A 26,591-nucleotide genomic window follows, 5' to 3' on the forward strand; every position below is an offset into this window, starting at 1 on the left:
TAGTTCCAAAGCATTGGAACCTCCTCCTTATGACATCAAGAGACCCTTGTGCTCTTTGTAGCTTTGGAGTAAAATCCCTAAATCATGAGGACTCTCCCCCCCCCCCCCCCCCGGCATAGTTTTGTGTGTGTGTATGTATACATATACATATGTGTGTGTGTGTGTGTATATATGTATATATATACATACATGTGTGTGTATGTATATATACATATATGTGTGTATATACATATATGTGTGTGTATGTATATATACATATATGTGTGCATATGTATATATACATATATGTGTGTGTGTGTGTGTGTGTATATATATGTTGATGGGACTCAGTAAGGAGGGGGACAGAGAAGTTCTTTGGGGCCCCCTTCACGGATGGCCTGAAACACGGAAGTCATCATGAGGTTACAAGGTTATGAAACTTCAGAAAGAGACCCTGATGTCAAGCCTTGAAGCTCCTGGTCTCTGGGTATCCCTCCAAGCACAGCACAGGGAGGGTTTGATTTAGCATTTTCCTATGAGAACTCTTGAATGTAAACCAGGGAATGAGCAGAAACACAAACTTTTATGAGCCGTCATCCAGCCTCAACAGCACATGACTGATCTCCTTTGAGTGGTACCCCACCTACATTTTTACCTGCTGCTGTGTTGGGAGAATACCTTTTGTTTTAACATTGCCACAAAACCATTATCGCAATTTAATAAAATGTCAATGACTCCTTAATGCCATCAGGCAAGTGGCCTTACTTTTAATAGTCCCATAAATGATTTTTCAAACACCATTTAAAAATCAGATTCCAAGTAAGGGCTGCACAGTACTGGAGACCAACATGAGTGTTCTTTAATTATACTTTATCTTTCTCTCTCTCCTCTCTCTGCCCCCCCCCCCCCATGCATATTTGATGAAATCCCCTCCCCCACCCCTGTGCACATTGGATGAAGTTAGATGTTTCATCCTATGAAGGTTCCCATCTGGATCTTTCTGGTGACAGCCCCGTGGTGCTACACAACATGTTCTAACATTCACATTTCCTATCAATCGGGTGTTTGATTTTGATAGTTAACCAGATTTAGCTTTGACTTTTGTGGACTTCAATGTACTGTCCTATTAGGAGGCATGCAATGATGTCTACCTGTCTTGTGTGTGTATGTGTGTGTGTGATTTTAGCCATTTTGGGTGTGTCTTGCTGAAGTCCATTCGTCACTTAGGGTTGTGAAACAGTGATGTACTCATTTTATCTTTCTCTCCTTGTTGATGAGCTGCAAGGCTTCCAAAAGGAGGTGCTCCTCTCAACTCCGAGCTAATTAAGTAGTTAGTATCACTGTTCTTGTAAGAAGAATGGAAGAATGTTTGATTCCTTTTATGTTGCTAGTTTCCAGCACAATGGGTGGCTTGATATCATCTTCATTTGGTGGCTGACTGGAGTTTTTGTTTTGTTTCCAATGTCTCTTAAACTCATGAATTTAAACACATTTGATGTGTTTTATGATCTATTTTACTGCTTATTTTTATTGATGCATGGGTTTTACCATCTCGAGCCAGTTGATTCCTTCTGTAGTGACCCCATTAATCTTTAAGGTCATCCAAAGAGCAAGGAGCCTCCACAGTCCTGTGTACTGTCCTAGACCTGGGAAAAGCCCTGTCTCTGAGGACCCTCAATTCTTCCTAGCGGCAAATGGTCCCTAGAAGCCACACTGTGGGCACTTAGTGCTTGTGGACGCTAAGTTGTTGGTCTTTTCTCGATATTTTCAGTGGACAGAGTTAGGAAATATATTGTAATCTGTAATAAGGATACATTCAACTGGACACACCTGTACTTCCAGCAGTTGAGAGACTGAAGCAGGGAGAGAGCTCGGAGTTTGAGACCAGCAACCCCACCGTGTGTGTGTGTGTGTGTGTGTGTGTGTGTGTGTGTGTGTGTAAAGAGAGAGAGAGATGTTGACACTTTCATTTGAGATTTAGAATTACTGGTGGCTCTTCCTCAATCTCCTCTTGCTTACCCCCTTTCCTCCTTTTATGCTCAGACTCTAGCCCTCAAGGACCCCACAGATGAAGTGTAATTACTCATCTGCTTTACACTACATTTCCACAGAGCAGTCTGAGGGCCGGACAATGCGATCACTGCTGGCGTCTTCAACTGTTTGATGCATGGTTTTCCATAGTTTGGAGGCGCCATAGTTAGCTCAACCAGTCTTCCCCTCCTAGATGCTTGTGCTCTTCTTTATTCAAGGAAGATTTGATGAGAGAACTTGAAAATAAGTACATTATAGCTTGATAAGATAGTGAATACCTGGTCTTCATTAATACAGTTCTATGTGATTTTTCAAGTCCTTTCAAGTGTGTTATGTTCTAGGCAAGCCTGTGAGGTAGACCAGACAGGAAGATGTATCTAGACCTAACTTCTATAAATTTAAATAAGGCTCCAAATTTAAAAAAAATGGCTCTTATGCCACTTCCCACTCCTAGGCTCTTCCCTGTTGCTCCTTAAGTGTGTTTTCATGCTGGGCAGTGGTGGCACACGCCTTTAATCCCAGCGCTCGGGAGGCAGAGACACGTGGATCTCTGTGAGTTCGAGGCCAGCCTGGTTTACAGAGTGAGATCCAGGACAGGCACCAAAACTACACAGAGAAACCCTGTCTCGGGGGGTGGGGTGGGGTGAGGTGTGTTTCCACATACAAATATGCATCCCTAACAGCCTGACTTTGGGAATGTCACCTAATGTCTGAGCTAGTTTTATGCCAACTTGACACAAGCTCGAATCATTGTGAATATGGGAAATAGAGAAAATGCCCTGCCAGATAGACCTGTGGAGCATTTTTGGTTTTTGATTGATGGTTGATGTGGGAGGACCTAGCCCACTGTGGGTGGGATAGCCCCAGGCAGATGATCCTGGGGTGTAAGAGAAAGCTGCCCAGTAAGCCACACAGCTCCAGTGGGTGTACTTCACTTCCCACCTCCAGGTTCTTGCCTTGCCTTCCTTCCCTGGCTTCCTTCAGTGATGGAAGTATGACCCGAGAGTTGTAAGCTGAATAAACCCTTTCCTCCCCAAGTTGTTTCAGTCACGGTGTTTTATCACAGCAATGGAAACAGTAACTGAGACCCCTAAATCCCCTAAGTCTTCCTTCCCTCTCCTACAGAGCGGAGATAGAGCAGAACTTCCACCTCGGATGAGAAGTGACAAAATGAAATGGCCACAGTGTCTGGACCACAGAAAGAAAGGGAAAGCACTTCCTATTTTATTTCCCTGTGGCATTCATGTGTTTAAGCCGTTTTTATACGGAGCACATTTGACAAAAATTTCACATCTTTTCATATATTAGCACACAGAGATAATTCCTCTTTCAGTATACAGATGTTCCTTGACTTATTATGGATTATACTCCAACTCATTCATGCTAAGTTGAAAATATCATTAAGTCAAAAGATGCATTTAATACACTTCACCGACCTAGGGTCTGGTTGAGCACCATGGAGGCATGGAGAACACTAGTGAACATTTGATTTCTCCCTCTGAGGCTCCCATGGCTGAGCTGTAGTATAGTTTATGCCAATACTACCCAGTGTTAGGAAAGGGTATTCGCCACAAAGCCAGCCTGGGAGAAGATCAAAGCCCAGCATGGAGTTGGTATGAGATACATGTAGCTTTCTCACAACTTTGAAGTTGAAAACCTGTAAATCAAATTATCCCTGAGAACCACCTGCCATCATGTAGGAGAGACCTGCACTTCCTTCCTCAACATGTTAGGTCTGCTCAGACTGGGTGGCTTTTGAGAACATTTGCTCATCTCTGTCCTGAGCAAGGAATGCTGGGATTCGAGTGCTGTGTGCTTCTTGGTGCTGACTCTGTCCTGACCACGGGACAGCTGCCTTCTTGTTGTGTTACCTCATGAAAGTAGAGAAAGCTCTTTGGTCACTTCGTGTTATAAGAACCCCAACCCCATCATGGGACTCCACCCCCATGACCTCATCTAAACATCATTGTATCCCAAAGACTTCACCTCCCTCCAACACCATCGTGTGGGGGAGTCAGGCCTTCAAGAACATGAGTTTTGGAGGGACATAAACTTAGCCCATAACAGGGTGATTATGAAAATAACTTAGCCCATAACAGGGTGATTATGAAAATAAGGGAGCTCTGTCTTTTCTATGAAATGAGAGAGCTGTTTAAAGAAACTAAACTTCTCATGTGAAGGACTAGATAATCTAAACTTTATGTTTATGGGACATGTGGTCTATGTCATGACTGTTCAAAAACAGCTATGATACCACAATGGAAAACACACACACACACACACAGAGAGAGAGAGAGAGAGAGAGACAGAGAGAGAGACAGAGATGTGTGGCTGTGTCCCCAAAAGTGTATTTGTTGACAATGAAATTCAACTCATAATTTTTCACACATACGCAAAATAATTGTTTTAACTATTAAAAAAAAATCCCTGAACCAAGAGCTACATTGGAGCCACAGGCTATTATAGTTTGAACCAAGCTGTATCACACGAAAGTCATTGAAAAGCTTCAATGAAGCAGAAAGACAGAGGGTCGGGGACAGTGACTCTGCAGCTTCTATGGTAAATTAGAAAGACTCCATCTTGGTTTGATCACAGCAACACTGTGATTAATCTCTGAGGACATTTTTGTGTCAGCATGGAGTGCTCCCAAGCAGGGCCATGCTTGCACAGTGACAACCACGGCTTTACCTCCTAGCCAGCCCAGTCACCTGCACCAAGCAGAGTGCTACAGCTTTGAAGCTTCCAGAGATGGAAAGGCTGTAAAATCCCGTAACAACCTATGACCTGCTGGCCAGAACTCTGAATGTGTTCTCCTAGCCTGCTGGCCAGGAGTCTGCAGCTGAGCCCTTCCTGGCTTGGAATTTTAGTGCTGAAGATTTGTCTGCCCCCCTAAGACCTGGAGAAACTTGAGTCTCCAGAGGCCGGGGACACAGGACTGATTCTGTGTCTACCCTATCCTTTTTCTAGGCTTACATATTTAAGGCCTTTCACTTCTCTCCTCACTCAGTTTACCCATCTGCTAAGTGGGGATAATGACCCCTACACCATTAGAATCACCCTGCTTTGAGACAGGAACTCTGTCAGGCTACCACAGTTAGTCCTAAGATAGTGACCCACGAAAATAAAAGCAAGAGCCTAATTCTGGCAACCAGCAATCAGGGCGAGGGAAGAGATCTGGGTAGGGTGCAGCATCTCTAGGTTTCATTGGACCTCATGCAGTAGAGTAAGGTTAATTGCCTATGCCTGCTTCCTGAGAGGGTTTCACAGGACACACTCTAGCAGCACGGGCCCATTTGCTGATCCATTTGGTTCTTTTGACAATTTGGGCTGAGATCAAACTTTCCATAAAGGCCCGTGGGCTGTGGCTGTCACCCTCAGCAGCTTTCTGTGTTGTTCCCATTTCATAGACTTGGGGGATAAATGGGCCATGGATTGTTTTTAAGGGCTGGATTTTTCTGATCTCAACTGTAGGGCATCAGTGAACTTGCCATTTCCTTTCTTGTCCTGAGGTCTTGGGCAAAATCTTTGGGATTTTATACCTCCTCATCTGTAAAATGAAGATGATGTCTTTCCACAGCCTAGTCAGTAGGATTTTAGAAAAATCATATGAGCTAAAAGCTCTAAACATTCTTTGAAAAGATTATAAGTGCTATAGATTTGTGTGACCTCACAAATAATAATGGCTTTAGTGTTCCCTGGGGCCTTATAAATCCAAGCTAAGATCAAAGGCACAGTGGCACACTCCTTTAATTCCAACACTGGGGAAGTAGAGGCAGGTGGATCTCTGTGAGTTCAAGGCCAGCTTAGGCAACACAGGGAGTTCTAGGGGTGGAGGGAATGGGTGTTGTGAAACACTGTCTCAAAATAAAACAAATAAAGTAATTCTATCAACAAGACTGCTCTTGCAGATGCAAGCTGGATATGGTGGTGGCTCATGTCTGTAGTCCCAGTACATGGAAGTTTGAGACAGAAAGACTGTAATAAGTTCAAAGCCATCCTGGGCTACATAGTGACTTCTAGCCTACCCTGGGATATAAAATGACACTCAGTCTTAATAAAAGAAAGAAACCAAACTGTGAAGGTCCTTGGGTGTCCTGCTATAGTACTTGTCCATGCTCATCCTAGAGAATTCATCCCAGAAAGCATTGGAAAGGGTAAATAAGATGGTTGGCAATCCAAAGGATGGAATTGGAGAGAGAGAGATCTGAATCTTGGGGATTGCTCTTAGCACCTCAACTAGCAGGTTTAGGGGGCAATAAGTCACAGGAAGTATAGGAACCTAAGGCCTCCTCTAGGGACATTTGTCTCTTGTGAGCCTCTGTGGGCTCTGAAAGATGATAGGAATCCAGTGACCAGCCTGATGGCTGTGTAGCTTGTTTTTAAAGCCTCAGAGAAGCCAAGGATGGTCCAAGGACTGTGTCTCTAGGTCATTCGATCATTTGTCTATTCACCATCTATTGATTTTGTGACCATCCATTCTCCATTTGGGTTGGAAAACCCTGACCTGTGTGGGGTGACCTCTATGATGAAACGACACAGGAAACAGGGGGTCTGAGTGGCCCATAGCCATAAGACAGAGCTTGCCTCACCGTGCATCATTCTTTATAAACAGAACAAACAGGTCACTGAGATCAGGTGGGATTGGAAACCTGTCCTTCAAATGGATTGACAGTTGAATCGAGCAGAGTAACCTCCCTCATTGGCTTTATGGCATGTACATTCCCACCTTGCCTTCTTAACTGTCCAAGCTCCACTGCCTCCCTGACCTATGTTAATGCTAAGACTCCCACTGGCTCCCTGCACCTGGAGTGTCTGGACCTTTGCTGGAAACAGGAATCGGTTTTCTTTGCCTTTTGTAAGTGCCTAACCACACTAGGGTACCACTCTGTATGGGGGTTCAAGTATTTCAAAAGCAGATGTCTTGCTGGGCATAGTGGCTCCTGCCTGTCATCAGAAGCAGGAAAACCACTTCAAGTCTGAATCTAGCATACATAGCAAGTTCCAGGCCAGCCAGGGATCCATAGCAAGACCTGCCTCCACAAACAAGCAGACAAACCAACCAGTGTCCATGAATCATAATACTCTTAGCTGTGTCTAGCATAGTAAAGGGGAGGGTGCAATTTGTTCCTTAGCTTTCAACTTCAAGGAGCCTCGAGGAGCAACCGTAGTAATCAATAAGGACCAACTAAATTATGTTTCTAATTTTATGTTCAGCAAAACTTGGGATATTTACTATGTGCCAGATGTTCGAGGCACTGGAAATCTGCAGCTGTATAGGCGGGTCCCTTCCTGGAAACAGCCCTCAATCTCCATGACCAGAACTCTCTGCAATCCACATCCATTCATGGACTAGTCAAAGACTTCGAGGCCAGAATGAGGGCTGGGTGATAAAAGACACCATCAAATCTACCCCCATCATGAGCAGACAGGAAGCCTCTTGCCAAGTGTCTGTAACTCTGTAAACTTAGATGTTTAAGATCAGTTTGATGGAGGAATGCAAAGTGTCTAGCCTTTGCTTTGTTTGAAAGCCAATATATAGGGGGGCAAGGTTTCACATTGGCCCTAAGAAGTCCTCTGAGCCTGGAGAAAGCTGTCCATCTTTGTTTTGGTGATATCCAAGTGGCATTGTGGGCCTATTTCCTGGTACAAATCCTCTATTAGAGACCATTTCCTGGCCCATTGTGTAGCACACTGTCTTTACTAAGGAGTCCCATCGCAGCTTGCTTGGGAGCTTGCTCACTGTGTTCTGTGGGTGGTGTTATTTCAGGATGACAAAGAGCAGAACGAAGGATGAGTCTGCAAAGGACAAATCAGTTGTTTGTAAGTTGGTTTCTGCTTAGCAGGCATTCCTGGAGAGAAGGGAGCAGAGAATTAAAGGCTAGAATTTCTGTGTTGCTAATTCTGAGTGTAGATTTCTAGTACCAAACCCTTAAAGAGGCAAGGAGAAACGGTCTGCTGTGTTAATAGGTGGGAGGTGGAAGGGAATATCTGAAGCTGTCTTGGTTGCCCTCAGCTCAGAGTAGAGATAGGACAGCGTTAATATTCTGTGCCTTGGACCAGTAAAGTTATATCTGTAGGATACCATGCAGGGTGGATACAAGGAACCATTTTCTCTCATATTCATATATGCCTTTTGATTTATCTACTATGTGGAAACAAGCACCCCTCACCCCCATCTTCTTAGAAGGCCCAAGAAATCCAAATGGAGGCTTCTCATTTAAAATTCCTAAGTCATCCAAAGAGGCATCCCTGGGGTTTTGGATGTAGCTTCCTGGTAGAGAACTTGCCTAGAAGGTATGTGGGAGGGCCAGGGTTCAGTCCCCAGGACTGCAAGAAGAAGCCAAACCACCACCGAGCCGGCCTGATCAGTCTTGGCTCATTGCTGTCCAGGTTGCCAAGGCTTCTTTTCTGTCTGCTTACGGAGCAGACACTGAGCTGTGACACACTTTGAGTCCTTCCCACCACCATTTGTTCATTTGTTCTGTCCTGTAAGACCCATCCTGAAACATTTTAATTTTCCTTAGGATTCAGCTGACCATGCCCAAGGCTTAAAGATCTTTGGTTAAAGACAGTTAAGAGTCTCTCGGAAGATCAGGCTCAAAGATCCAGACTTGCGCGTCCAAGGCAAGTTGCTTGTAAGCTGCTCTTTGATGAGATACCAGAGCCTGGGTCTTGGCCATTTCCATTGCTAACAGTGGTGATGGTGGATGGTTCTCAAAAGGGGATGGTAGGAAGGGGCTATCCCCAGCTAGCATCAGGCTGACCCAGACTTAAGACTTGAGGAGGAAGCCCCCACACCCCTGCCCCTACACATAGGAGGGCATACTGTATCTCAGCCAAGCGACACTGGTCCACTTTAAGCTACGGCCAATGAATAGATAAAAGCCTTGAAAACCAGCACATGAAGGTGGAAGGAGTGTGGCCTCTGGGTTCAGACGCTGGCTCTCGGCTAACACTGAGTGAGACGTCATCATCCGACCTGGTCCAGTTTCAGTAGCCTTGTCTATAAAATGGGGCTGTTTAACTACCATTTCAGAGTGACCAGCATCACAAAGTGCAGCTGAACTCTGCTCCCCAGTCCTCTTTGCTCCAAACTGCTGCCTTTCTCCGGAATCTTCTTCCTTCTGTCTCATCCATATCGCCTCTCATACACAAAATCATAACACAAGGTTATCATTATTACTTGACGTGTATAATCATTTTGTAGTGCTTCTATTTCTGCACTGAAAATGTGATTGACAGGTCTAGAAACAGGCCAAGTGGGGACTTGAATCCAAGCCTTTGGCTCTGGGCCCAGTTCCTTCTCCTTTGGCCCCCTCTACACATCGCATTCTGCCTCTCGTTTTCCTTCAAGGGAACCTGACAGCTACCCAAGGATGGCTATTACACCAGGAAGCATAGGAATGGAGAGCCACAATGAGGCACATACACCTGCAGAAAGAAAAATAGGAAACTTGAAAAATCACAAGGAGGGCTCTTGGCCGCAATGCGTGTTCCAACTGAGTGGTTCCCACTCCAGGAAGGTGTTCTGAAGCTAGAAGATGAGGTCTGTGCTGTTTTATGAGCCCACAGCCCAGGAAGAGACATAATGATATTCTTAAGAGGTCCAGCTGTTCCGCCATGCTGGCAGCCCAAGGCCTCAGACATTCATGTGAATATACAACACCCTCCCCACACCCCCACACACACCCCTCTCACCAGAAGCCCAGTGTTTTGTCTAAAAAGAAAGGACATTTCCAAAGGAGAGCTCTCACAGCAAAATATTGATTTGGAGCAGGTGTGGTCTGGAGACAGTGTGTTTTTTCTTGCTCGCCCCAGCTCCTACATGTTTTGGAGACTCTTACTGACCTCGGCCATCTTGCTTCTGTCTTAGAATCCCAGGCAAGCAGAGGACCCATCTACAGGTCAGTCAGGAGCCGGAAAGGGAAAATGAAGGAGATGTGTTTCATCAGAGGGTGTGAGTCCTTCCCACCACTGGAAAGTATGTGGCTAAGACACCCATGTGGTTTAGGTCCTAAAGTACTGGTTTCTTAATATAGACAGGCCCATTTTTGTCCTCCATTCAGGAGGGGTCCCGGGGTAGGTGTGTTCATGTGGTTCTGCGTTTTTGTCATCCACACTCATCTCCCCAGTATACAGAGGGAGATGGAGGAAGGGGGCAGATAGTTGATAAGCAGGAGGGAAAGAAGCCGGAAGTGAGGGTAAGACAAGAAGACCAGAAAAGGCAAAAGAAGAAAGGAGCAGATTGTTTGTTCTCTCTAGCCCGTGTTTCCTCACCCAGGGTCTGGCTGAGCTCGCCAGTGGCTCCCTTGCACTCTGTGATGTAGATATACATTTCCCTTAGGACCAGTTGTCGGCAGAACGGTGAAAACGCACCAGAACCCCTCATAAATCAGCAGAGGTCACTGCCAAGAGCTTTGTACACTTGCTGTCCCTGGCAGTGATAAACTCATTGCATTTGGGAAATGGCCAGAGACCCTGAGTCTGATCTTAATTCTCATTCCCAGAAAACTCTCGGCTCTGGGTTCGCCCACCCCCTGTTTACTGTCTTTGTGTTTCCCAGACAAAGCTGGAAGGAACACGCTTTCCTGACATCAAAGGCAATGTTTCTTTGTTTGGGGGAGGAGGGACAGGACAAGGGAGTCACCAAATCTCTAGGCTGTGGGAAAGCTAGGCTCAGGCCAGAGGGACGCTGGCACTATGGGAGAACTGCAGAGTGTCAAGAGCCTGTTTCTGTTTCTGTCAGACCTGAATGCTAGAGATTCTCTCTCTCTCTCTCTCTCTCTCTCTCTCTCTCTCTCTCTCTCTCTCTCTCTCTGTGTGTGTGTGTGTGTGTGTGTTTGTGTGTGTGTGTGTGTGTGTGTGTGTGTGTGTGTGTGTGTACCCATGTAGGGTGAATTGAGGCTTCATAACACTAGTAAAAGGTTATATGAGAGGTTGGTGGGGCAGGACAGTGGCACCCGCCTTCCAGCAGTCCATACTCACATTGCCTACTTTCCGCCTCACACTGCCCTTGCCTGGGTGTGTGACTTTGGAGTTGGTCACTTGGGGAAGGTCACAGCAGTGTCCACACTTTTCCCTGGACCCACACCGACACATGCCTTCAGGGAGTGAGCCTTTGCCCTGGGGTATCCTGCCCACTCTGTGGGGTCGTTCTATGCCAGCTTGGCTCCCATAGAGCTGAGATTCATCCTTCTCAGTCTCTGCTCAGACCCTTCTGCCTCAAAGAGGCATTTTCCAGTCGATGGACCTTTCCCCACTCAGGAAGATCATCAGCTCAGCCCTAGTCACACCCAAGCACAGCAGCTGTACTTGGTCGCCTTTGCAGCTTAAATAGCTGTGTGCATTCTTGGTGAGAAGTCTTGTCCACAGACTCTCAGCTATATGACAACACAGCTCTCTTTGTCTTATTCAGACTATAACCTCATGGTCAGACTCAATGCCTGGCACCTACTAGATGCTCAATGACTATCTGGTGAACGAAGCCATGATTAAATGTTTAAGCATCTGCCTTTTCCTGCCCTATTTCAGGTGACAAGGTCTGTTTTGTTAATGAACCAGAGTTGTCCTGACAGCACTGAGGTAATAGGAATTAAGCAGATCCAGGTTGAAGATTGTTGTGGAGGCCAGAGGGCCAGGCTAGGAGAGGCCTGCCTCTACCTTGCAGGGAAACAGAGGGCTGGGAAGTATAAACTCAGCATTTGGATTCCTAGGAGAAGCCAGAAGCAGCAGCAGAGATGCATTGCTTTAGAGAGATTTGGAAAGGGTCCAACTCTTGGGACAGGCCTTTGCAGATGACTCAGGAGCCACCTGTCTCTGTTGGCCAGACAGAGATGATGCCTGATTAAAAAAAGAGAGAGACTGTAAGTCATCTTTACTCAGAGTTAACATTTGCACCCACAATTTTAATGGTAGAGCAATTTAGAGATATCAAGTGAAAGCAGAGACCAATGACACCCCTGGGTCTAGGCTCTGTAGCTGAGAAGGATGTTTTAGCTAAGAGGTTCACAGACCTTTATAGGGAAGATGAGCCTCACTCTCCTTCCATACAGAGTAAGTGAGCAGATGCTTAGGCCAGTCATAACTAAAGCAAGTGTGGAGCCTTATAAATGTGAACATTAAACTCCAATCAAGCATTTTAGTGAACCAAGAAACTGTGCACTCATGTGTTTTCTGTATCAAGCTACTTGAGGATGGGTGTGTGGCAGGGTAGAAAAATGCGTTTGGTTTGGTTTGGGAGCCTGAAATTCTAAGACCAGGCAAGGCTGCCTGTTGGGGCTCTGGTGAGGGCCTTCCTACTGTATCTCAACATGGCGGGGAGTGTGTGAGGAGAGCCTAGACAATGAGAAGGCAGGTGAGAGTGGGTTCCGAGCCTTTGGGAAGCATGCTTAAGCTATAGCCAAACCAACCGCAGTGTAAACTCAGCTAAATGTTTGACCCTGTGATGGACAGGGTGCATCTCTAAAAGGTGAAGACACTCTGTCCTCCATCATCCAAGGACTTAAACCCATCCAGGGTGGTTGTCGGGGACCTGGATACTTCTGTGAGCTTTTTGGAAAACCATTTCACAGTAAGGTTGTTAAATGAGAACACCGTCTCCGAAGCAGCCACTGTTTAATTCCCCTGTGTCCCCTACCTGTCCATTTCCATTGGTGAGAATGTCACCCAACTCTTGTAAATATGGGGCATCTAGGAAGAACGAAGCCCATCCCAGGATCCTTTGGAGTTCAACTGGGGATGGGCCGCAGGGGTTTCTGGCATAACCATCGCGTTTCTTGTGTTCCATTTTCACTATTGATAACTGACAAGTAAAAAGTCGTCTGTTTCCATGACGTAAACATGACGTTTTGATAGACGTATACATCGAAAAATGCCCAAATCAAGTAATTTAGCATACATATCATTCTCCATGCTTAGTTGTCTTTTACTAAGAAAATTTTAAATCAAAGTTTCAAAATTAAAAGATACTGTGGTGAACTGTAGTCAACCATGATGACCTATAGATAGCCTGAACTTACTCCTCCTATCTAAATGAAGGATTTCCCCTGTGGCCCAGCATCCCCCAGACTCCCTTCCCGGCACCCATCACTGTCTGTGTGTGCCTTTGTGAGTCTGAGGGGTTAGCTTCCGCATGTGAGCAGTCAGGCAGCATTTGTTATTCCGTGCCTAGCTTATTTCCTTTTACCTAGGTTCATCTACAACGAGGTAAATGACAGCTTTTCTTCCCAGGGCTAAAGACTATCGAGTGTGTGTGTGTGTGTGTGTGTGTGTGTGTGTGTGTGTGTGTGTGTGTGTGTAAAATATATTTCTCACGTTTCCTTCATCAGCTCAGAAGCTGATAGGCACCTCGACTAATTCTGTGTCTTGGCTATGTGCCTTTTATGCTGGGTAGGGAGGAATCTTGGCACAGCCTGGCCATTGTTCCTGGATTCTCTAGCCAGGCTACTTTAAAAAATACAGTCCCCCCACCCCACCCCAACCCCCAGGGCTAGAAAGAGGACTCAGCAGTCCAGAGGTCTGTGTGTTCTTAATCTAGAGGACCTAGGTTCAATTCCCAGTACCCACAAGGCTGCTCACAACTGTCAGTGTCTGAGGAATCTGACGCCCTCTTCTGGCCTCTACAGGCACTGTGTGCTCTTGGAATGCAGACATATGTGAAGGCAAAACACCAATACATATAAAAATTAAATTTAAATTCAGAAAAAAAAAATGTGTGCCCCAACTGATGTGAGGGCTCTTCCTCTTCCATACATGGTGTCCTCTGGGAAGAGAAGCCAGAAGGAGGTCCCCCAGAGTAACCCCAGCTGGGCTGTCTTTCCTCACTGACCAGCCTTCCATTCTCTTTGGCACTGAGGCCTTTGCCCAGCTTTCTGAAGGGACAGTGAGCACAGTAAGGGGCAAAGCTTCCTTTGCCAGGACAGCTACCAACCAGTACTCTGCCATCTTGGATGGCCCACTCTCCCTCCCAACAGCGCTGTCCTTGGGACAGACAAGCTTGCCTCAAGAGACAAACAATCCTTTCTCCATGTCTCTCTGTTCATGGGCCAGGATTTTCTGCCTTTGAGAAGAATAGACTGGGAGGAAATAACCTGTGTCTATAGGACTTAGCTGCGTGTCTAGGGTCATATGCTTGACCAAGGCCATGGGTCTTCAAAGAGCCTTGGAGAAGCAACAGCAGCATGCCACCACCACACTCCTCCTCCTAGATGCCATCATTAGGCCTGGTGTATGTGCCCATATGCTCCATGATCCAGTTGTGAAGGGTCACCTTCCAGGCCAAGATGATGGCCCCAATGTGCACAAGCCAATTCAATTACATTGTTGTTTCCAGGAGTGTGGGGGGGAGGTATGCATATACATGGTGTTGTGCACACATATGCAGACGCCACAGGAGGGTGTCCGGTATCCTGCTCTATTAAGTCTCCACTTTATTTCCTTGAGACAGAGTCTTGCTGATCTTGGAACTAGGCTGGCAGCCAGCAAGCCCCAGAGATCCAACCCACCTGTCTCTGCCCCCTCCTGCACTGGGTTTGTAAGTGCACACACAGCCATGCCCAGCTTTTTACATGGGTGCTGGGAGTTCAAACTCAGGTCCTCATGTTTGTACAGCACAAGCCCTTACCTTCTGCTACTGTGGGATGGGATGTTCTGTATGTTAGATGTGTTGCTCTGACTGGGTAATAAATAAAATGCTGATTGGCCAGTAGCCAGGCAGGAAGTATAGGCAGGACAAAGAGAAGAGAATTGGGGGAAGTGGAAGGCTGAGGCGGAGAGACCTGCAGCCGCCACCATGTAAGGTACGGGTAAGCCACCAGCAATGTGGCAAAGTATAGATTAATAGAAATGGGTCAATTTAAGATAGAAGAAGTAGAAAACAAGAAGCCTGCCATGGCCATACAGTTTATAAGTAATATAAGTGTCTGAGTGATTATTTTATACGTGGGCTGTGGGACTGTGGGGGCTTGGCAGGAGCTGGAGAGAAGAACTCCAGCTACATACTGCGCCATCTCCTCAGATTCTCTAGGCTACTTTTTAAAGCTGTACTTTTTAGTTAGAGACACTTGCAGACTCTTAGAAAGTTGTTAAAGAATACAGAGATGGACTATTTATCCAACTCCCCAATGGCAGCATTTTGCAAAACTGTAGTAGACTATTGCATTTATTGTAATGGTGTAGCAGCCATCCACTGATTTATACAGCAGTCATGTATGTGTGTACTTCATCCTTCCCAGCTATATCACCTGTGTGGATGTGTCAAGATACAGAACCACCCATCGCCACAAAGAGACTTCCTGTTGCCTTGTATAACCACCTACTCCCTCATTCCCAACTTCTGCCCACCACTAATCTGTTCTCTATTTCTCTAATTTGTCCTTTTAAGAACATTCTAGCTGGGTGTGGGTGGCGCACGCCTTTAATCCCAGCACTCAGGAGGCAGAGGCAGATGGATCTCTGTGAGTTCGAGGCCAACCTGGCCTGCAGAGTGAGTTCCAGGACAGGCTCCAAAGCTACACAGAGAAACCCTGTCTCGAAAAACCATTAAAAAAAATTCTATAAATGAAATCAGATGGTGTAATTGGGACCAGCTTTTTCACTCATTGTAATCCCCTTGAGAGTCTCCCCAGCTTTGGAGTACACCAGCAGTGCATTTCTTCCAACTGTTGCTACTGCGGATTCCACCACTGCATCCCCCCAACATGGCACCCAGACCTGATTACAGACCCTTTGACACACAAACCTCAATGATCTCTTGCTCTGTAAGAGAAAGATGCCATTTTGTTTGTTTCTTCATTTCTTGGTTTGCATGTGACATGGGAGAGGCGGGACACACTGCTGCAAGGTTTCCTAGCTCCGTTCAAGCGTTCCTAGGTTCGTGTGCCCACCCCCCCCCCCCCCCAGGTCAGTAGGATTTTCCGCTTCTTTTCACTCCAACTGACAGTTCTTTCTTGTGTCTCCCTACTGCTCTCCTTCCCAGGAGCACATCTACAAGCTGATGAGGAGTGACAGCTACGCCCGCTTCCTGCGGTCCAATGCTTACCAGGACCTGTTGCTGGCCAAGAAGAAGGTACCTGGGGCAGGGCAAGCTTGTCTCTCTTAGCACTGTTGACTCTCGCTGCTGCTTGCTGCTGGTGTCAAAGGAGAATATCATCCCTTGGGTTTTGATTTCTTTTTTTTTTTTCCTTTCTTCTCTGCCCTTTTCTGTCTGCTCCCCCTCCAGTCGGGAACAGTGAGGACGGTTACTGTGCCAGCCTCCCCCAGCCAATATCCAGGAGAGGGTGTTCTGCCTCTGTGCCCCATTGCCTCTGTCTGCCTGTTTTGCGTACAGTGAGAGGAGGGTGACCAGATAGCCTTGCCATAGTGGCTCAGCCCCAGAATGTCAGGTGGGCAGTGACCCAAGCAGTTCTCTAAGGATATCAGGGAGACTTTCACTGCCAATTGCATTCAGCCATTCCCGACAGTCCTTCCCTCTCTAGCCAGACTAGAGAGGGTGCATATGAAGTGAGGACTGGGGTGTAGTTGGAGACCTTCCCTCCAGCCCCTGCCAAGCCCTGTAAGTCCAACAACCCACTTGTAAAATAAACATACAGACATTTATATTATTTAAACTGCTTGGCCGTTAGCTCAGGCCTACCATTGTCTAGCTCTTACTCTTATATTCAGCCCATTTCTATTCATCTATACTTTGCCACGTGGCTTGTGGCTTACCAGTACCTGACATCTTCCTTGTCATGGTGGTGGCTGGCAGCATCTCTCTCCCCCAGCCTTCACTTCCCAGAATTCTCCTCCTTCTTGTCCTGCCTACCCTATCCTTCCTGCCTGGCTACTGGCCAACCAGCACTTTATTTATTTTAACCAATCAGAGTAACATATTTGACATACAGTACATCCCACAGCACTGGGGCATCCCCATCCTGGGAAAGAAAGGCTCGTCAGTTTTAATGGACCCACCGGACATCTGACTAATCACTAAAATAGGGCAGTGGCCCCTTCTTGCCGTGCCCTCCCTCACCATTTCTCTCAAGTTTTCCCCAGTGATTTTAACCAGGAAGTCACTGCATCCCAACCGCTTTCCTCCTCTTCCACGTGGAATTAAATCGTGGCTCTTGCAGCACTTGGAGTCTTGATTCACGGAGTCCCATGACCCTCAGTGTCTCAGCGTGCAGGTGACAAGAGTGTCTGGACAGGGACAAACTGAGCGAGATTTCCAGGGGGAAGGAATGCAGAATGATACGTGGGCTAGGAGAGGGGAGGGCACGAGGCGTGGCTCACGAGTCTGGTGAACCTGCCAACCTTCTGGGCACTTCAGCTCCAGCCTGAAGCCCGTGTGTGGTGAAGTGTGACTCGACTTGCTCCAAAGTCTACCACTTCCGTTCTCAACACACACACACACACACACACACACACACACACACACACACACACTTTTCTTCTCATCTCCGAACCCTAGTCCCCAAGCACATAGTTGTCCATCCACAGGCTTTCTGTCAGATTGCCTTTCAGCCGCACACCCTTCCCTGTGTGTTGGCAACTGTACTTCCTGTTTGCCTGTCTGCCTATCTGGTTGGTACCATGTAACTCCAGAGTCCTGTAGGGCATTTACTTCAACCTTCTTGTTCTTACACAACCCCCAGAAGAATCCTAAGACTGAGAAAATTTAAAGGACTTCTAGAAATTCCAGTGTCAAAAGCTCAGCTCTGTTGGCTCCCAAGTCCCTCCTTTGATATAGCTGCTGGGACGGAGCATGTGAAACCTGGGCTTTTGCCAGTCTCCTTTTGGGTGGATGGGTTCTGGTATGGGGGGGGATGAGGCTCCCCCACACAAGTGGCTCCAGTGCCCACTTTTTCAAGCACTGCAAGAAAGATCAAGGTCACAGAGGTGTTCTCCCAAGTCTCACGGGAGAAAGTCAAGGGAAGGTTTTCTTATTTCTTGAGGCTCAAGTCCCCTAAACTGACCCTAGTTTGGGGACATTTAAGGGTCTAGCAATTTCACCACTCTGTGCCTAGCTACATAAACATTTAGAGGACAGGTCAGAGGCCCTTTAGTCTCCCCATGGCTGTGGTCAGGGAAGGTGCACCTCAATCCAGAAGGCAGGCTGAACTATCTGAGTTTGCAGATCCTCCCAACACAGCAAAACTTCCAGGAGGTCCATGGAATGAGGCAAGAACTAATCCCCTTCCTGGGAAAGGTTACAAATGAAGTTCATTACAGTTATCCCCCAGCCCTCAATTTAAGGGATGCTCTTCCAGCAGAAAGCCAGGGCACCTGCTGATCTCTTTCCAACATGGAGGAGTTATTTCCCAGATGATGGTACTTTCCTATCCATGTGTTCTCAAGAGTCTCCAAGCATCAGGTTTGTAACTCAGCACCTTCAGGAAGGCCCAGAGCATCTTCTGACTCCAGCGGTGCTTGTCCTGTGATAGCAATACCCACGTTATAAAAGGGTTTGAGAGATTCCCACCCTCCCTCCAGCCTCAGAGGGTAAGACTCGGCCCCTGGTTTTGGCTGAGAGCCACACCTGGCAGAGTCTGGAAGCACAGCCTTCAGCTCTGGTGTCCTTGATCCTTCTTCTTTCCTGCTATCGGCAGAGGAGAGGATAGTTGCTCTGGGGAACTAGTTTCTAAGGGTGGGTGACCTGGATTTTGATAGACAACGATGTAGCAATGATATGGGATTACATAGCAGCTCAAGGGAAACCCAACTATATGGCCAGGGAATAAGAATGACAGTTCCAGAATTCTGGACCTGAAATGGGCTTGGCGTGACTCAGTGTCTGCCATCTGGTGTCTTTAGGATGAGAGCTGAGCCTTTCCATCTCCATAGCAGACTGTGGATGTGGGCCTGACATGGATCCCACAGGTCCTATCTGAGAAGAAAGCCCAGCCCAACTCTATGGTCACATGGCATTTGTCTTCTGTTTTCCTTCTGCCACTTTATATTTGTCTTTCCTGGAGCTTGGCTGAGTCAGTAGGGGACATGGGTGGATGCCAAGGACAGCTGCCTTTGCCTGACCCTTCTGCTTCTAGCACATTCCAGACCCACAGACACCTAGCTTCTTCTTCAGTTCCCAAGTTGCAAGTATTTTCCCTGTGTGTGTGTGTGTGTGTGTGTGTGTGTGTGTGTGTGTGTGTGGTGTGCGCATCCATGCTACTGTGTGTGTGTCCTCTGAATTTGTCAACCTCAGGCTCAAGACCTGAAACAGGGCTCTATTTAAGCCAGCAGGTATTTGGGATAGAATTCTGTTCTTTCCAGGTAGAAAACTTAGGGAAAGGGTCAGGCTCACACCGCACCTCTTTTCCTCCTGAGAGGCCTGTAGTAGAACATTTCAGGCTTTTGCCTTCTCCCGCCTCTGCTCTTTGAACAGTTCCCCAAGGAGGATCCCAAGCCTTCTGGAATAGACCCTGAGTTCAGCTTAGAAGTTTCACTACTTGGGAACTGAGAGTATTTTCTGCTCAGAGCTCAGAGCTTGTTCCCTGAGGCCTCAGCTCCCTTTGTCATTGCAAAGTACTTGAGTAGCCTCTCCTTGCTCTCAGGACACAGAAAAGCATTAGGAAGTCGTTGAAGTTAGCAGATGTTCCTCTAGGCAGGACAAATCTCAAGAGAGAAAACAGTCCTGACATACACTCACAGATGAATTCAGGACTCCCCAGTGACTACTTCGGGACATCCCGTCAGTGCCCCAGCACCACCATACATGGACAGCTCTCATTGACAGTCTGCTCTGTGTCACCACTTGGAGTCCCCTGTGGCTGCCCAGGGGCCTCCTGGCCACAGCCACCCAGAGCTCCTGCTTCCGAGCACAACCAAGAGAGAGTAACAAGCAACCATCTCAAATGGCAGGCAGCCGGGGGTCTATCCAAAGCAAAGGCTCCACAGCACCACCCATGGCCCTTCAGAAAGCCCGTCCCTGCTCTCACTCTCCTGGGCTCCAGAGAGGAAGCGTGTTTCTCCTGGGCTTCTGTTTCCTCACTCTCCATCAGCTCTGCCGACAGCTCTGGCCGCTTCTCTCTGCCCGTTTTGCTGCATTTGGCTTCTGTGTTTTGTTCTTTAGCTGTGGCTGCTGCTCTTTAGAAATAACATGTAAGCTGAAGATTTTTTTTCCCCTGTATTTTTCTCCCTACCCTTTTTTTTTTCTCCCCCTAAAGCCAGAAAGTGAGCAAGGTCGTAGAACTTCCCTAGAAAAGTTCACTCGCAGTGTGGTAAGTTCAGCTGGTTTTCTGCCCTCCATGTTTCTCTTGCTTTTGGTTTTGGTTTTTCAAAGAAAGTTTTTTTTGGTTGTCACCTTCTTTGGGGTGGGAGGGAGTCCAGTGCTTCCCCCCTCCCCTCCACTCACCCCCTTTTCTTTTGCAAGTGTCTGCAGCTTCTCTTCCAGGAATGGAATAGAAAAAAAAAAAAAAAAAAAAAAGAAAAGCCAGCAGCCCCCTCTGCAGAAGGTTCACAGCTCAGGGCCCAGCCTGAGCCCAGCCACAGGTGGGACCTGTGGCCTCTTTTCAAGGCTCTGAGGAGGAAGGGACCTTACTGCTCCTGGGGCTGGGGCTGTGCATCTTCTACAGCGGCCTGGGGAGAAGGTCATGAAACAAACCTTGAACCAAATTGGCTGAGAACCATCACTCACCTCAAAAAATTCCAAATTTCCTTCTGTGAACCCTGACAATTGTGTTAGTGCGGGTTGCGAGCTGCTGTTGTTGCTGCGTAGACGGCTTTTGCTGTGGGCAGAAAGCAACCGTGCTGCATGGGTTGTGGCGACATGGTCTAGCTGGTGTGTATGTTTGTGTGTGTGTATGTGTGCTAGTGGCCTCTGCATGAGTATCTACAGCCCCTTAAGGTCCCTTGTCAGCCTCATTTGCATAGTGTGACCTAGAGAGGAAGATAGTTACCGGGTCCCATAACTGTACCAAGCACTTCCCAAGGCCAAGGTTTTTATCAGTCTCCCCAGTTACTGATTCTGACTGTAAGTACAAACAGGATCCAGGTTCACTGTCCCTGCAGGGAAAAATGGCCTTTCCCCTTTACACAGCAGCTTGGAGAGGCAGAAACTCACATAAGGACACAAAGGGAGGCAGGCAAGAGCAGTCCATGAGATCCCTGTGGGATCTATACCATGATCTATACAGCACAGGGCAGAAATATCTTCCCTTTCTATGGTGGTTTCTTCTCCATGCCTAAGGCTTGATACACCTTGACTGGTCTAGAAGAAGCCATTGAGTTCATGAGACCCTGCCTGTACTATTAATATCAAACTGTTAGCCACCAAAGTAGCAGTTGGGGAGCACATGGAGCTGGCTCCCTTCCCCAAGAGTGGGGCCCATTGATGCTAACTTGCCTTGTTTCCCCACCTCTGTCAAAGAGCAAAGTCCTTGTAAAAACATGACTATTGTATGATTAGGACCCTTTTAATCCTTTCTAAATAGTCTAAGAAATCCTGGGTTGAAAGCTATGTAGCCATTTTTCTGTCATAGCTGGGTACATGTTAACGACTGTCAGCCATGATTTTGAACTCACCAAATGCACACATCACAACACCTCAGGGAGATGGCAATTAAAAGATAGAAGAAGCTCCTCTCTCTCTTCATAGGTTTTCTCACAAGAGAAACCAGAAATCGCAGACTGTGAGACCCGTTGGCCCCTTGTCCTTACAGCTGACTTGCTGTGGTCACGTGGTCATCAAGGTGATACATGTACCATCAGCGGCCAGGCCCGTGGGACCTCTTCTGGCCCACAATAGCTTCATAGAAAATGGGGGGGGGGGTGTCTTTCTGTATTGAGCTGAGGCTTGGATGCCGTAGCTGGAGAAGATTTAGAGAGTGAGTTTGTCAAGTTAAAAGCAAGCAGGAGAGGCAACTGGGACTCTCAGGTACAAATTGAGAAAAAAAGAGAGTTTTCTTTGTGGGAAAGCTGAGCTCTGATAACCCTGCAGATGCTCTTCAGGTAGACTGTGAGGGCGAGGTATAAGAGAGGGAACCTGGTACTTGGACAAGATGTGCAAACATCTTCAGATTGCTTTCCATGAGAAGTGGGTATCAGGATGGGCAAAGACAGTCTCAATGAAGCTCCAGGAGGAGCATTTACTGATGTCCCTTTACCTCAGAAGTGCTGTTGGCTCGGTGGATGTCCGAGGTCTGCAGATGAGCAGAACAGGGAAGTACCCGCCTCTCCAGACATCTGGCATGCTGTGTGAATTCACAAAGAAGCTGTTGGGAAGCAGAAAAACAGCCCAAGCTCTTGAGACTTAGGCATTTATGTGACAAAAGGCCCCAAGTTTTAAGAACGATTCCCTGAGTTCCTTTCATGAAGGGAAAAGCTCTACTAGATGATACATTCAGGCTTTCTGGTTCCATAAAGCCACAGATTGCCCTACCCTGCCCCTCATAATACCCCAACTATAGGTTAGCTATAGGTAACACCCCCACCCCACAGACGGAGCTAAGTCTGGGAACATGGCCCATGGCAGTAGAGATATCATCTCTCTGATTAGGCTACTCAAACTCAGAGCCCAAGCATTTGGGTTCGACATCCTAGTATTTTAACCAAACATAACATGCCTGTTTTCTGAATATGATATTCACCAAGTATTCAACTTCTCTAAAAGAAGATTCTCATTGTTCATAAAGACAAAAAAAGGGGGGGGGGAGATTGGCTCATGTTTCCTCTGCTTACCACTAACTAAGTGAAGGGCTGGTTTGGTATCATCCCCATGCCACTGAAATCAATAGGCAGATTACCCATACTCACCACTGATGGAGAACGTGTAGGGAAAAGCAAGGCAGTTCACTAATAAGGGCATGGGGCTGACTGCCATTTAGGATTAATCAATGGGCAAGGGATTTTATCTGAGCAGTGGGAGAGCCTAGTCAGCTGGAGTCTTATCAAGACTGAATGTGAGTCCAGAATTCTCCCCAGGAGCATGGCAACATCCCTTCGTTCCTTGATAAAAGAGGGGCATCTGCAGAGAGAAGGCATTTCAAGTCAGGGCGGGGCTGCCTGTCAAAAGCCAAAGGCATCTATTCCTTAGGAGTAGTTGAGCATTTCATGGCGGCATCTAAGGCCATGCAGAGGGGCCTGACCATCCCAAGAAACAGTGCTGGGAGGGTTTCTTCCTCCAGTGGAGGTTTCATTTTAAGTCACCCAAGACTAGAATGTGCCAGGAAAGTGTTGAGGGTGCAATGCCAAGCACCACGTCATCTGGCAGACTGGAACCACAGAGCTTGCCTAAAACCCTGCTTATCTGATGGCAATGGCCAGGTTTAGAACCAAATGTGAATGAAAATCTCTGGTGGGCTGCAGCTAACCCATAATGCACCTTGCCTTAGGATGGAAAGCAGGACTCCCTTTGGTGGGCCCAGCCCCATGTGTAGCCCTCTGGCCGTTCAAATCAACAGGCTTTGTCTCAGCCTCCACGCTCAGCTACCTGGGTACAGTGAATAAGCCACACCAGTGTGCACGGTGGCCTTCTTCAGAAAGCTCTAGCTTTAGAGAGGCCTCGAATGCACAGGAGCTCTCAAGGGGCTTTCAAACATGGGCTCAGGCCAAAGGAACCTTTTTCAGAAAAGTCTAGAATCCGAGAGCTAGACACCAAAGGTGTAAAATGCTGAGAGACCAAAGGAAGGGGCAGACAAAGCCAGGATGGCTCCGAATACAGTGTATTAGGGACTTACTGACAGGAAGCATGCTCCGAGAAGCAGGAAGATGAAATTCCCACAGGCCAAGGTAGGAGGAAGGGGCATGTACGCCAAGCCAGACAAAAATGGGCCTTGACTAAGTAGAATGTACTAGGACTTTTCCAAACACTCTTAATGTATCATATATCGTGTATCCAGGTTTCAGTGGCCAGTACCAAAATGCTTGGTTGACTGTCTTTGTTTTACATTTTTCTATTTTATTTTATGAATTGGGGAAAGGTGAGTCTGGTGCCCATGGAGTCCAGACAAAGGAGTCAGATCCTTTGGATTCAGAGTTACAGACAATTGTGAGCCACCAGATGTGGGTACTGGGACCACAGGGGAGGGGGCTGGACTCAAGTCCTCTGCAGGAACAGTACACACTCTTACTTGCTGTTGACTAACTATCGTCACAAACTTGGCTCATCCTATGTCATGTGGAATGCCTATGGCCAGGGTTCCCTAGCATGCAAGGTGGCAGTTATCACCAAGATGTCAGCAGCTGGGTCAATCATCAGGGCAAGGATCCCTTCATGAACCAGAGCCCCCCTTTCCTTAGTCCTTCTCACTGTACCACTTCCTTTCCACAGTGGTTGTAACATTTGAAATCAGCATTATCCTTGTAGTAATGCCTTGTGGGCTGCTTTTGTCTCACGTTCTCTAAGGTCCTTTGGTGGGAAGCCCCTCGCTCACCACAAAGGAGAAGGATATCTCCAAGCACGAACCACTTTCCACTGCTCAGGACTCAACAGCCTGCCAGACTCCACTGTCTTCCTGGTTTTGTGGTTGAGAAATAGTAGCATGTGGGAAGAGAGGCAGGTGGGTGGCCAGGATGGAAAGTCTCCTCGCCCTGATCTCTCTTTGATGTCGAGTTGAGAGCTGACCATAGACTGACAGCAGGCTGATGCCTGTGCAGGGCAGAACTCTGGCCGAGGACCAGGGGCTTCTGGGGAGGCAGGGCGGGTGAGAGGAAGCAAAGAGGCCCCAGCCAAAGAGCAGTAGCAATGCCATTTCCTCTTTTGGATGGCAGCTGAAGCCATCTGGTGTAAACTCTGAGCTGGGGAGGAGAAAGTCCCCTGTCCCTTGTACACAGTATCGAGGAAGACACCTCGAAGTGTGATGGCATTTAAGCTGAGAGAAATGGTAGCCCCAGTGTAGACAGCTGGCAGCCACCCGTCTTTACCTTCCCCATTAAAGCCCCAGCTACCCCTTAGGAGTTCCATCAGCTCTAGTTATGGACTGCAAAGACAGAAAACAGGTACCTGAGCAGGGCCAGGAGCCACAGAGGAGAGGGGTGAGGAGCAGGTTTCTCCCCATCCCTAGGAGAATGTATTTGTGGTGGTATTTCTTAGACTCCAGCAGCGAGGGCTGGAAGCAGAGGGCTCTTTGGCACATGACCAGTGGCATCTCTGGCTTTGGGCTTTTCATTCTTTTTGTCCTGCCTGCCAAGAAATGCAGGGTGGGAGTGGAGGAAGTCAGATGGCCATGAAGCCCAGGGAGCCAGCCAGCTGTCATTCCCCTGTCCTCTCCCTCCTCAACTGAAAGCTAGAGGGAAGCTGCTGGATGCAGGACTCGGCCTCTCACTGGGCCCTCCAGGCAGCTCTGAAGGACATGACTCCAGCTTCAGGCCAGAAGTAGTAGAAGGCGGGGGCTTTTAGGAAGGGTTGGGGAACCAGGGTTGTTGACCCTGGGGCAGCATCTCCTTCTCCTGAGGTTGCTTCCTTCTGCCTCAGCATTTCCTGATGAATGGCCTGCTGGAATGAGTCTTCAAACAGACTCAGCAGAGTCCTGGAAGGCCTGGACCTCAGTCAGAAAACCTTTTCAGGTCTCCAGCTAGAGACGACTGGCTGAAACATCTTACATAAGGATTGCCTTTGATGGCAAACAGTCCTCAGGTCCTTTTGAAACCACTGTTCCAGACATTAGAGCCAGCCTCTCCCATCTATCCAACCATAGGGATACCCTGGCCAGAGATAGCGGTCATAATACGTGGGTGGGGAAGAGTGAGGCCTCCTTCCCCAGAGCAGCATCAATGTCTTCTGGGACTGCTCTGTACAGAGGAGCTACTGCCTAGCTGTGTGATCCCAGACAAATCACTAGCCCTCTCTGAGACCTATTGTCCCCTCCCCCACCTCCTGTATATCATAGCTTGAACCGGTTAATCTCTAGCGTTCCTGTCCAGCTGGGAATGTTCTGCAGGTATATGCCCTTCTTCACACTGGGATCTCAGAGCTGTATGAATCATTCCTGGGAGTCAGAGAAGAGCTGCCTTTTTGTCCCATTAGCCACCTGATTCAGATGTGTCTGCCAGCCTTGGAGGTTAGGAGGCAAACGGTGGGTAGAATGGAGTCAGAAGTATTTATAGACCCCAGAGAGGCATCAGCAGGAGGACTGAAGCCACAGCTCCGTCTTACAGGCCAGGCCCTTCAACAGTCCAGAGCTCACTCCTTTGCTGGTAGCTGGAGAGCAGGCAGAGGTCAGGGAGTGGTGCCATCTTGCCTTGCCAGCTCAACAGTCTCTCCTTCAGGTTGGGATGCCCAGTGGCAAGTGTCAGAGGCAGGTTGTCTATCTAGTTCAGCTAGGCTGGCCAGTGGTCCCAGGGTTGCTGCTGCTGAATCTGGGTACCCTGTGCTGCAAGTCCAGGAATGATGTGTGGCCGTCTGGGAGTCATCACTGATGCCCTGTGCTTCCACAGGGAACTCTGAGCCTGTCACTGAACACTCTTAGAGATGAGTCAGGGGGTCTGGGAGATGTCGAGGTTGCAGTTACAGTCAGTGGCAGGCCAAGTCTCCTCTAGTCCCTGGCCTCTCTTCTGGCCCACAGGAAGTGTAGTAAAGCACGCAATTAATAGCTGTAAAAACGAAAGCGTGGAATTCTGTTTTTCATAAACTATCAGAGCAACTGAACCAGCCGGGTTGCTGGAAG

At 47.7% G+C, this 26,591-nt stretch overlaps 1 protein-coding gene across 6 annotated transcripts in view; it reads left to right on the forward strand.

The window, feature by feature from the left end:
• Rgs6 (regulator of G protein signaling 6) overlaps window positions 1-26,591 on the forward strand; it is a 529,306-nt gene that overhangs the window by 487,877 nt on the left and 14,838 nt on the right. For 5 of the 6 annotated variants that reach the window (XM_036205684.1, XM_036205688.1, XM_036205686.1 and 2 more), the window contains 2 exons: window positions 15,986-16,075; window positions 20,154-20,207. In XM_036205684.1, coding sequence (XP_036061577.1) covers window positions 15,986-16,075; window positions 20,154-20,207 — 144 coding nt within the window. The remainder of the gene's footprint in view (window positions 1-15,985; window positions 16,076-20,153; window positions 20,208-26,591) is intronic. The other variant, XM_036205689.1, reaches the window with a different exon arrangement.

This window comes from Onychomys torridus, chromosome 14 (genome assembly GCF_903995425.1).
Source record: "Onychomys torridus chromosome 14, mOncTor1.1, whole genome shotgun sequence".
Classification (NCBI taxonomy): Eukaryota; Metazoa; Chordata; class Mammalia; order Rodentia; family Cricetidae; genus Onychomys; species Onychomys torridus.